Source organism: Wolffia australiana, chromosome 16, assembly GCF_029677425.1.
Source record: "Wolffia australiana isolate 7733 chromosome 16, ASM2967742v1".
NCBI classification, from domain to species: domain Eukaryota; kingdom Viridiplantae; phylum Streptophyta; class Magnoliopsida; order Alismatales; family Araceae; genus Wolffia; species Wolffia australiana.
Window position 1 is genome coordinate 9,672,819 of NC_135850.1, and position 12,283 is coordinate 9,685,101.

Consider the following 12,283-nt stretch of genomic DNA (forward strand, 5'->3'; position numbering starts at 1 on the left):
CACGGTGTTCAGTGGAAGTGCAATTGGGAGTGGGTATTAGTGCTGGGAGAGTTAGAGGTGGGTTACGTGGAGCTAATCAGTTGGAGTAGGAGGAATGAGCATGATCGGTAAGGGCGGGACGGCCACTAATGACAAGAGTGTTGTATAAGGTCTGACATAGTTCAAGATCTTCTACAATCTGATAGGCCTGCTTGAGTGTAGCAGCCTTACGAACAAGTAATTCTGTCTCTAAGTACGGGTTAAGTCCAGTTCTAAATCGGGATATGACAACTTGGGGATTCTCCTTAACTCGACATCTCATATAAAACTCCTCAAATTGAGTAATGTAGTCGGATACGGGATGCCTACCCTGTTGTAACTTATGCCATTGATCTAGAAGGTTATCTAAATAAGCAATAGGGACATACTTCTCACGTAATTTGTCTTTCATTTGGGGTTACGTGTCTATAGGTGTCTCTCATCGGTTATAGATTGAAAATTCAAGATTCTCCCAAAAGATTTTGGCTTGACCCCCTAATTTCATCTCGGCATACTGAACTTTCTGCCACTCGAGCATATTGCACCATTTGAAATAACTGTTAAGCTTAGACTCCCATTCCAGATATTTGTTAGGGTTCCTAGATCCCTCATAATATGGGACATCAACTTTGACACTCCTTTGAATCTGCTGCCAATGATTGTCGTGATCCAAACGTCGGTGATCCCGAAGTGGTGCCCAATCCTCGGGAGGATGGGGATCGTGTAATTCAGGATGATTTCCATTCCAACCTCGGTGCCTATCATCAGGCGGATAGGGATCATTCCGAGGGGGATGATTCCTATCACGATCTGGGATTCTCTCCTCCGGTAGATAGTAATCATCACGGGGAAGACGATTTTCATCTTGTACCGGGTTTCTATCCACAAGTGGATAGAGATCGTTCCGCGGAGGATGATTCCTATCACGGCCCAGGGTTCTAGGCTCAGATGGATAGAAAGTCTCGACGATTCCTATCATGGTCTGGCGTTCTATTCTCAAGAGGAATCAGATCGTCTCATTCAGGACGATTCTGATTATGACCCTTGGATCTATTCTCAGGTCGATAGGGATCATTAAGTTCGTGATGATTTCTATCGTGATCCCGAGGTCTGGGTTCAGGCGGGTATGGGTCTTCACGATCACGGCGATGCCTATCACATCCTCGATTTTCTAATTGGTAAGTTCACTCACTAACTGCATCGATAGAATTGGTTAGACGATTGTCCATGTTGGTTAATCATGTGGTTACATCATGAAAACCATTCTGGACAGCGTCTAACATGCGGTCAACATCCCCGCGTGAGGAGGATGGTGGAGCGGGTGGAGACGAATCTTGGATAGGATAAAAACCTCACGACTGTCTAGGGATGGTTCATTCATTGGAGCGGAGACGCGTTTGCCTGAACGCAGATGCATGCAAGATGAATAAATGATAAATGAGTGACATCTATGACTACGAAGTAGGTAGGCTGACACAGGTTAGGCTTTGATACCACTTTGATGCAGGATAACTAGATGAGACAGATGCAGGGTGACTAGATGAGATGGGGAGAAAAGGCAAGACGGGTTCTCAGTACTGGGTTGATTTAGGAATGGAATGGATAAATCAGACCACATACCACACAGTCGATTTTGAAGATTTAAACACGATGAAATAGTGGTGGCGCAGGCCCTTTCCTCGACGAGGGCGGGAGTACTGATTTCAACCACCGCGGTGGTGCTAAGCACCAAAATCAATAAACTCGTATTTCCGTCCGCTTGACGATTCAAAAACCTAATCATTAGTCGTTTGAAAATCCAAAATCCAAAGCAAATCTGACGGCGGTGGATGAACTCTAGAGGAATACTGGACAAAGAACACGTGACACCAAAAAGTTTAGGAATATCTCAGCACCAGATGGTGCGTGACGAGGTTGCGGGGAATTCTTGATGCGTCGTTGGCAAGGCGATTGACGTGCGCTTCGACAAAATGTCGCGGACCCAACTTCGTGGTCAGTTGGCGGGGGGTCAAGGGGGGAGTCGCCCCCTTGGGGGATTTGGGGCAGCGCCCCAAAACCTAAACGGTATGCGCCACGGCAAGTAGCTGCGAGGGCGTCGGGGGCGCGGGCGGCTTGCGCGGGTGGTGCCAATGCGGGCGGCCGGCGTGGCAGCGTGCGCCAGCATTGCCTGTGTGGGTGACCGGTGTGACGGCCCGCGGGGGCAGTGCTTCTGCGTTCGCCCGGCATGGCGGCCTGCGTGGGCGGTGCTTGTGCGGGCGGCCGACGTGGCGGCCTGCGCGGGTGGTGCCTGTGCGGGCGTCCGGTGTGGCGGCATGCACGGGCGTTGCCTGTGCATGCGACCGGTGTGACGGCCTGCGTGGGTGGTGCTTGTGCAGGCGACCGGCGTGGCGGCCTACACGAGCGACCGGTGTGTATGTAGGAACCTAGGGCAATGAACAAGGGGATCCTCCGGCGACGGCGATAGTAACAGCGGTCCAAGGAAGGAAAGGGCTAGGGCAAATCTTCCAAGAAGAGAACTTCAATTCTTGAAAATAAATTCACTAAATGTTTCTTGCAACGTTGGCCTACATATAGGCCTTGGAGGAAAGAGAAAATACGAGAAATGATATAAAATAAAAGTGGACGACTTGTAATCGTGTCTCGTCAAAGGGCAGTTCTGGATTTGTCATTGACGACGTGTCATAATGCGTGACGGGGCGTGTGTAGGTAGAGACGTGACTGATGCCGGTGCATTGACTTGGTTGTCATCTTTGCGGTTCTTCAGTTGATGTTGATGACGAGTCTGGATGCGACGGATCTCGGATGACGTTGGCGGCGTGTCTGAAGTTGGTGCGTTGACGTCATCGCCACCACGTATTTGTCCCGGTGGGCTGGTCGGTCGGCCTCATATCCTCAACTGTGGTGTAGGACGTGTTCATCTTGGCGGGCTGGTGAGTCGACAGCATAACCATGGTCATCGTGTCGGACATAGTCATCTCGATGGGCTGGTATGTCGGCCTCATACCCTCGATCATGGTGTCAGACGTGTTTGCCTCGGCGCGCCGATAGGTCAGCAATGTAACCATGATCATCATGCCAGATGTAGTCGTCATGGTGGGCCAGTAGGTTCACCTTGGGTCTTTGGTCAAATGGTCGTGCGTAATCGTCTGGCCAGATTGATAAGTCGGACTCGTACCCACGGTCGGAGTAGTCAGGTGGGTATCGTCTATCCCGAGCAAGGATGTCCGATGGGTCGCGTGCGAGGTGTCAGGCAGGGTGCCAATCTTGAAGCTCCTCGTCCAGCCTCTGGTCATGCTCCTTGTAATCGTCGTCATCGTAAGGACTCCTCGGGCGATCCAGGTGTCGCGCGATGCGAGGTGGGTTGGGGGCTCGTTTTGAAGCCACGAGCGACAGTACGGCGTCGGGTACTGGAGGTAGTGGGTGTGCAAGCAACCGCTTGACGCGCTCGACGAAGGTGGCCATGGTGCGGAGATACGCCCCTTGCTCCTCGGACGGGTCCCCTCGAGGTCAGTGTTGTCGGCGAGGTCTTCCTCGTCCGCGTCCTGCTCCTCGACCGCATGTGGTAGCGGCCCAGGGTGAAGCCTCGTGAATGGGAGCTTTCCCGTGTGGGCGGCGACTCATCATCGCCCTATCCTCGTTGTCACTAGGTGACGAGACACCTAGTGACCTCGGGGAACTACGTGGGGACCGTCGGTGTCCACGGCGAGCACGGTTGCGCTCATGAGGGTCGGACGATCTGGGGCACTCGCCTCGGCGAGTGCGGTCCGTGCGGGCTCTGTAGGTGGCTGTGATGGGCCGCCTACGAGCATCGCGGGACGGTGTTCCAAGAGGGCCATACAATGGCCTCTCTCGTCGGGTGACAATTCAAGGCGTCGCAAGGAGGTCGAACCTCCGTGTTGCGCCCTCCTGCTAGATCAGGTCTCGATGGCCATGTCCCTAAAGTACCTATATGGTTTTCGAAAAGTCAATGCGATGCAAGAATGACACCTATGCGGGGTAGGAGACGTGCTGTGAGCGTCCACAATCGGGCTCTGATACCAATTTAATGTCGGACATCGTTTCAAGATGACGTTCGGTCGACACCGAGTATGATGTCTCGGTGCCGATAAGGGATGATGGTATCAAACATCGACGGTGTTTTCGTCCGACGGATCTAAAACCCTAACGGGTCGATGTAATTACGATGGGATGAATGTCCTACGTGTTGTACGTGCAGGCTCCGACTCGAGGGAGGCTCCGAGCTTCAAGCTTGGACGGGTCGCTGGGTGGTGGCAACGGTGGCCTCTTGAACCTCGTCGGATCGACGAAGGCGTCTACGGCCCAACGAAATCTATCCGTAGGGTTCGCACGTAACGGACGTACTCGTCCGTATCGGTGAGACACTCAATAGCCGTAGTTTTCTCTCAATTTATCTCTCTCGCCTACCTAGCCCGAGCGCGGGGGAGTCGAATCAAAATTATACTACAAGTGATAATTAAACGAGCCAAGTGAGAGGGCGGTGTACCTCGTCGATGAGGCTTGTGGTGCTGGGTTTCGTCGATGTCGGCAATAATTCGGAGCGGGCGGAGCAAAGAGATGCCAGAGAAGACACGGCAGCTCGACTGGCGGCTCGGTGTAGGAGCAATCTAAGGGGGGGTAGAATCGTTGGGGACATTCAGCGCTCGGGGCGATGACCCCTTCGGGGTGGCGAGGAATGGCACCCCGGGGCGACATCCATCGAGGCGTCTCGGATCGGCGATGCTCGGCGAAGGCACAGGGGGCGATGAAGGTGCCAGGCGGCGGCACCCAGTGCAGTGGCGGCGCAGGGGGCAACGGCGATGTCCAGTGGCTGCGACTGGCATCTATAGTTGCAGCCGCCCTAACGGGTGCGACCCCTCTGGCGGTGGCGACCGCTCCAGCAACTGCGGCCGCTCTTGGCGGCTGTGGCTGCTCTAGTGGTTGCGGCCTGCTCCAGGAAGCTACGGCCAGATGGGCGGTTGCGGCCGCTCTAGTGACTGCGGCCTCTACTCAGGCGGCTACGGCTGCGGCAGCTCTAGCAGCCGTGGCCTGCTCGGGGCAGCTGCGGCCTCCCTTCGGCGGCTAGGCCTCCCTTCGGCAGCTAGGCCGCCCTAGCGTCTTGCCACTGCAGCCTAGCCGTTCCGCCGGCTCTGCGGGCACCAATCGATGCCTGGTAGTGGTGCGACAGCGGCACAAGGCCACAAACAAGAGGGGCTGGCAACAGGGGCGTCCGACGGCCGTTGATCCGGCTCCGACGGCAGCGATGGCCTCAAGGGGCACGGCGCTGGCCTTGGCCAACCCGCCGGCGGCCGCAGGATAGCGCGGTGGTGGTGCGCTCGTAGTGGCAGCCGCCTAGGGCTCCAATGGGCGAGTTTCGTTGAACGGAGCCCTAGAATGGGCGCGCGGGCGGACAAAACGGGCACGATTCTGACTCTGTTCTGTTCCACCACTCTCTCTCCTCCTTTTTCTCCCTTTTTCCTTCCTTTCTCCTTTTTTTTTCTTTTCTAAATGTGAGATCAAGATTGAACAAAGATTTTTTTTTCTTCTTCCTGGTCTGCCTTCTCTAGGGCGCTCTCTCTTCCCTTACAAAGGGGAGAGGTCAAACGAACCCTCTAGATGGGTCAACAAAAGGGAGAAGGGCCCATTAAGGGGGCCCTTATAATTTGGGCCCCCCATTACAAAGAAACAAGGGGAAACTAAAAATATAAAATGAAAACAAGGGAGGCAAAGGGGTCTTTCCCGTGATGACGACGACGTGCGTGCAGACACGTCGCGCACGCGATGAAAACAAAACGATGAGAACGGGAAAAGACAAAACATGCGAAAAGAGTGATGAAAACAAAAGCGATAATCGAGCGTCTTTCACCCGGTCTCCGATGTCCAGGGCGGGCGACACGGACGATGTTGTCGACGAATTTTGATGGAATGTGCCATCACCTCCTCTTGGCTACTAATAAGTACCACTCAAGTATTATTTGTCTTATGCACCAAGGGCGTGGGCGAGTAGGGTCTGTGTGTAATTGGGACATGTACGCTCGCTTCATGCTTATAAACGATATTGAACACTACATTTGATAAATCAAATCTCCCTAGGTGGCATCCAGGGCACGAGTAAGTTGGTTTACGAGCATAACACTAGGGGTTGGACATACCTGGCACCATGTTTTTTTCCAATCAAAAAAAGAAATGTATAATTTGAGATAGATACCAGATGGATACAGCTGGCATTGGAGATTCATCAATAACCTCATGATAAAACATCAATTCAAAAGCATCCATGAATAAAATAACCAAACTCTTACATAAACATCACTTTAATTTCAAATCTAATTTCCTCAAAAATAAAACCCAAGTAATTTTATAATTTCCCCGCGTGGCCACCACCGCGCCCTCGCTGCCTGCGCTGCATAGCCGCGCTGCGCGCTCGCCGCCTGCGCCTGCGCCACCGCGCCGCCGCCTCGCGCGCGCCGCGCAGCCGCCACCGCCACTGCGCCGCCAGCGGAGTCGCGCCGCCGCGCAGCCGCGCGCAGCCGCCGCGCAGCCGCCACGCGCTCCGCCGCTCCGCGCGCGCCGTCGCTACCGTCCATGCCGACGCGCCAGCGCCGACCCGCGCCACCGCCTTCCGCGCGATGCCCTGCGCCAACGCCCCACGCGGCCGACCTGCCGCTCTGCGCCGCGCCCCGTCGCCGCCTTCCACGCCGACCCGCGCCGCCACCCCTCCGGCCGTGGACGCCGACACCGCGCCCGGCCCGACCCGCCAAGCCCAGGCCGCGCCGCCTTGAGCCCTAGCTCGGGTTGACTGGTCCAATGGGCCTATCGCCTATTGGACTAGCGCCAACCAGCCTGGCTCATCAGGCCCAGCCGCCGAGACCGCGCCCCAAGGTGCCGTCTCCTACGCCCCGAGGCGCCAGCTGCCCAAGTGCCCCGGCCCCCGTCCCGAGGCACCGTTTTCTTTGGATGTTGGGCACGCTTCCCGAGGCATCCATCGCCACTCGCTGCTGCTGTCTCCGCCACCGCTGTCGCCGCTTGCCGCCGCCACCTCTAATTGCCACCAGTTGTCGCCTCCGACTGCCGCCTGCCGCTGCCATTCACGGTCGTCGAGAGTACCGTCACCGCTACTGTCATCACCACTGCCATCCTCGGCCGCCGCACAACTCCGCCCGGACGTTGACGCCGCCGCTCTCAGCCCGCCGCACGCCGCCGCTCTGGGCCCGCCATACACCGTCGCCTTGAGCTGCTACGCGCAGCCCCTTGGACGTCGCCGCCGACCGCCGCAGGACGCCGCACCTGGTCGCCGTATGTCGCTGCACAGTTCGTCACCGTCTTCGTCATCCGGCCGGCTGAACAGCCCCGCCCACCAATCGTCGAGCCTACCAACGCCTCGACGGCTATCTGTGGAACACAGACCTTGTGGAGATTGCGACACCCTCGGCCCAATGAATTGAGGACCCCGCGCAGGACCGGATTTTCCCGGGACACCCCACCCAGAGCGGAACGTGCAGTCCAAGATGAACGTCCCCGAGAAGGACGAATGGATGATCACGACTCCCGCTGCAGGACGTCGACGACGTCCGTCCTGCATCAGACAGAGTTGTGACGTTGACAAAACATGGATGGATGACGATTCATAGAAAAAAAAATGCCGCTCAAAAGCATCGTTCGTCTTTCACCCAACAGCCTTACTTCTCTCCTTGATATCAAAAGCACCAATTCATAAGCAAAGAACCAAACTCCCCGATGAAAGTAAAATTCATCAAAAAATAATAATAAGCAATTCATCAGCAAAGAACCAAACTCCCCGATGAAAGTAAAATTCATCAAAAAATAATAATAAGCAATTCATAAGCAAAGAACCAAACTCACAGATGAAAGTAAATTCATCAAAAAATAATAATAAGCAATTCATAAGCAAAGAACCAAAATCACAGATGAAAGTAAATTCATCAAAAAATAATAATAAGCAATTCATAAGCAAATAACCAAATTCCCAGATGAAAGTAAAATTCATCAAATAATAATAATAATTCCCCAAGTAATTTCCGGACCGGGGTCGGCCCCGGTTCAAATCCGGTCGGGAGAAGGTGCTCGACTCAATCAATATATGGCGGAGACAAAGACCCTTCTTTTAGTTTCCACTGAGCTTACCCCTCCCCTGTCGACAATGGCGGACGGCCAAGCGCTCCCCGGCGGCGATCGCGCCGCCGCCCCCGCCGCCTCCTCCTCCTCCTCCTCCTGCCCGTCCGCGCCATTGCACGGCTCCCACTTGCTCTGCGGAGCCTGCGCCGGCGCTTCCCACGACCCCTTCCGCCCCCCTCCTTCTCCCCCAGTCTACCGCCCCATCCGATCCCCCGCCATTAACGCCCCCAACCACTCCAAGGCCGCCATCGTCCTCTCCCCCGTTCCCCAGCCCCAGCCCGTCCCCCTTCTTCATCCCCCCCACGAATTCCTCCCGCCCGGGAAGAAAATCTCCACCCCCGACGACATCGCGCTCTTCCAATCGTCTTCTTCCGGGCAGAACTTCGTCGGTTTCATCGCCGCGTTGTCGCAATCGGTTGTCCGCAAGAAGATCTCCGACCCCGTCCCGGAATCCCCGGCTTTGGCTTCCCTCCTCGCCCTCCTCCGCGCGATCTCGTCGTGGGTAGTCGAAATTCCCCGTTCTCCCCATCCCGGCCGCTACGGGAACCCCGCCTTTCGAATTTGGCACCAGCGGTTGCAAGAACGCGCCCATGAACTCGTCCTCGGCCTCCTCCCAGACTCTGCGTTCAAATCCGGCGCCGCTGCCGAGCTGACTCCCTACCTGCTCGATTCCTTCGGGAATTCCACTCGAATTGATTACGGAACGGGGCACGAGACCAACTTCGCCGCCTTCCTGTACTGCCTCGCCAGATTAGGGTTCCTCCGGGAAGAAGATTACCCGGGTTTGGTGCTCCGGGTGTTCGTCAAGTACCTGGAATTGATGAGGAATCTGCAGTTGGTCTACAGCCTTGAACCTGCCGGCTCGCATGGTGTTTGGGGCCTCGATGATTACCATTTCTTGCCGTTCATCTTCGGGTCGGCGCAGCTCGTCGATCACAAGTACATGAAGCCCAAATCGATCCACAATGAAGACATCGTTGAAAGTTTTTCAGGAGATTACATGTACTTGGCTTGCATTGGGTTTGTGAAGAAGGTGAAGAAGGGGCTTTTTTCGGAGCATTCGCCGATGCTGGATGATATCAGCGGAGTTCCCACTTGGTCGAAAGTGAACAGCGGAATGTTGAAGATGTACAAGGCTGAAGTGCTGGAAAAGGTGCCTATAATGCAGCATTTCCTCTTTGGCTCGATCATCAAATGGTAAGTTAAACGACTAAAGTTTACACAATTACCTTGAATGTTCGTGTGTTGGTGGTCCGTTGAATCTCAGAATTGTTTTTCTCAGTTATTTATTCCATTCTTTTGATTTCAACCTCTAGTTTTCAAGAAATCCCCATTATTCCTAATTCCTATTCCTTTGTTATTAGATGAAGTTTGCCGATATTTTCCAACACATGTTTTAAAACAGTCACTGCATCAGGAAATATTATTGCTTGTTTCCTTTTTCCTAGATGATAGTTTGAAGATATAATATATGTGTTCTGTGTTGAATTACTTCATTTCATTTCTTCCTTGTCCATTACACATAATATTGCATCCGAACGTGCGGTTTCCTGTGTTAGTCTGTTTACATTATCTTGTAAAAAGGCATTTGATTTCCTTAACTCTCTGAGCATAACAGAATGAAATTTCTGGAGGGTCACCAATTTTGTGTAATCTCTACTATATTTCTTCAAACAAAAAAATTAATGAAATTTGATCTCATAATGATAGTAATCTCTCAACCGGCATGAGTCTTTTCTATTTGATTTATCTTTTAAGTCTTGATTTATTTGGATTACATATAACCTCTATAACTCTGCGTTGGCCACAATCTTATGGTTGTTAGATCAGAAAGGTTTTTGTTTGTGTAACAGAGCAGAGTATAATCTCCGTATATCTTATTTTAGGTATTAATTACATAATACCATGGATTGTAAGAAAGGAAAACCTTGATGCTGCTGCACGATCAAAATGTCTCCTTAACCGATGTTTTTGATCCCTTTTAATTAGTGGCGTACAGTAATAATATGGCATTTTGAAGAAGAGGCCAAAAAGAAGTGAAATATGGCAAGCTTTTTAGTTTATTAGCCATATTTATAATAAGTCATAAAATTTCGACGCTTTCGCTTGATAATTACTCCAGACACTGCCTCATAAGCTGCATAAAAGAGAATCTGATGCTCTCTCCACTTGGGTTGTAGATCGAAAAAGTTGATCTGATTAAGATCTTCAAGAATTGCTGAAAAGAATAATACTCCCCGAGATTGGAATTTAGTACAAGGAAAAAACTTATAGAGAGTTAAGACGATGCACAAGACTAAAAGATTACTGATGCCAGACGGATTGCTGATGCCAGAGTCTTCTTTAATCAAAGTATGTTCGGGGAAAAATTATGACAGAATCATTGAAATTCATATTAGTCAACCTTGGCAATGTGAATCTAAGTTTTCACGATATGGCATAACCCTTCTTTAATCTTTTTTATCTCCACATCCTTATCTGAATAAATAATATGTAATATTTACTACCTTCTCTTGTTTTTCTGGGTCCTGGACAATTAGTCAGTTTCTTTGTGGTTGGCAGGGAGGAAAACAGGAACTCTTAGTCTGGAGTTGTGCAAGGGAGCTCTCAGTGAGAAAGATACCCAGATGACAGCTCAATATCCTCTTTGAGAAATCACAATAACTGGACTTCAGAATGTCTTGTCTTAAAAAGTTTGTTTTTGACTAGAAAAACCTTTTTACTGTGGCTGTAATGGGCGGTGCCATTATAAATAGTTCAGGAAATCAGTGGTTTAATTACTCATTATGAACTGCCTCTGCATAGATGTGATTGGTCTTGTTAATGATGGATGATGATGAATCGGAGAGAGAGAGAGGGGTTTAAAAAAAGGAGAGGAAGAGAGGGAGAGTCAAAGGAAGAGTAGTGGGATGTGATTATAACGAGCGGGATGTGGGAGATAACGGGAGAAATAGAGAAGATTGAAGGAGGGAAAATAGAGAAGATAGATGGAGAGAAAAGAAAAGAAAAGAGGAGAGTGTGGATGATAGGCGCGTGGTCGAGGGACGAATTAGGCAACAGAAGGAGAGGGAGCAGGGGGGAGGGAGAGAAAACGGGGTGCATGATAGAGAGATAGTGTCAGAGGGGAGCTCGCCGACAGAGAGAGAGAGAGAAAGCTACAGAGAAGTGGGAAGAGAGTTGACTGAGAGAAATAATGGGGAGAGAGATACGATTAAGAGAGGGTCCGATAGAGAGAGTGAACGAGATAGTCGATAGAGAAAGAATAGAGAATTAGCACGGGCGAGAGGAGGAAGCGCGTTACTGAGAAAGAAATAGAAGGAAACAGAGATAGGGCAAGGGGGAACACAGCAGGAATAGAGAGATACACGGAGAGTGAGCGCGGCAGAGAGAGAGAGATAGACGAGTTACTAAGAGAGAGAAAGCACGAGTAAATGCAATAGAAAAGAGGGAGAACACCAAACAGATTGTGATAAGAGAGGGAGAGACTAGTTAACGAGAGGGAGAACGCACGAGAGAATATATCTTGATGGCAGTCGACTATGTGTCCAAATGGGTAGAGGCCATTCCCACAAAGACTAATGACAGTAAGGTAGTGACCAATTTTATTGAAAAAAATATTTTCTATAGATATGGATGCCCACGAGCTATAATTAGCGACGGAGGTTCCCATTTTACAAATTATAATTTTAGAACCCTCCTTAAGAAGTTTGGTGTCCATCATCGAGTCACTACCCCGTATCACCCCCAAGCTAATGGTCAAGTTGAATTGTGCAATATAGAGGTTAAGAAGATCCTAAGGAAGATAGTGCGTCCGGACAGGAAGGATTGGTCTAGGAAACTAGACGAAGCATTATGGGCTTACCGGACAGCCTACAAGACACCTCTAGGAATGTCCCCATTTCGACTTATCTTTGGAAAGGCTTGTCACCTACCTTTAGAGTTAGAACACAAAGCCCTTTGGGCTATTAGAAAACTCAATTTAGCCTTGGATCAAGCCGGCAAGCAAAGGCTTCTTAAATTGAATGAGTTGGAAGAACTCCAAAATGAGGCTTATGAGAATTCGAAGATTTATAAAGCCAAAATGAAAATGTTTCATGATAAAAGCTTGAGGAGAAGAACCTTTGTGGAAAAC

At 51.3% G+C, this 12,283-nt stretch overlaps 1 protein-coding gene across 1 annotated transcript; it reads left to right on the forward strand.

Moving 5' to 3' along the window:
- Nucleotides 1-8,132: 8,132 nt before the first annotated feature.
- LOC144713808 (phosphotyrosyl phosphatase activator (PTPA) family protein) lies at nucleotides 8,133-10,935 on the forward strand. Its single transcript, XM_078588501.1, has 2 exons — nucleotides 8,133-9,348; nucleotides 10,714-10,935. Exons 1-2 carry the CDS (start codon nucleotides 8,177-8,179, stop codon nucleotides 10,733-10,735), a joined length of 1,194 nt encoding a protein of 397 aa, XP_078444627.1. The 5' UTR covers nucleotides 8,133-8,176; the 3' UTR covers nucleotides 10,736-10,935.
- The last annotated feature ends 1,348 nt before the right edge of the window (nucleotides 10,936-12,283 follow it).

What these genes read in the sequence shown, in the direction of transcription:
- LOC144713808 (XM_078588501.1), top strand. Translation starts at nt 8,177, where the DNA reads ATGGCGGACGGCCAAGCGCTCCCCGGCGGCGATCGCGCCGCCGCCCCC. An exon ending in TTTGGCTCGATCATCAAATG is followed by an intron (nt 9,349 to 10,713) that starts GTAAGTTAAACG and finishes TGTGGTTGGCAG; the next exon opens with GGAGGAAAACAGGAACTCTT.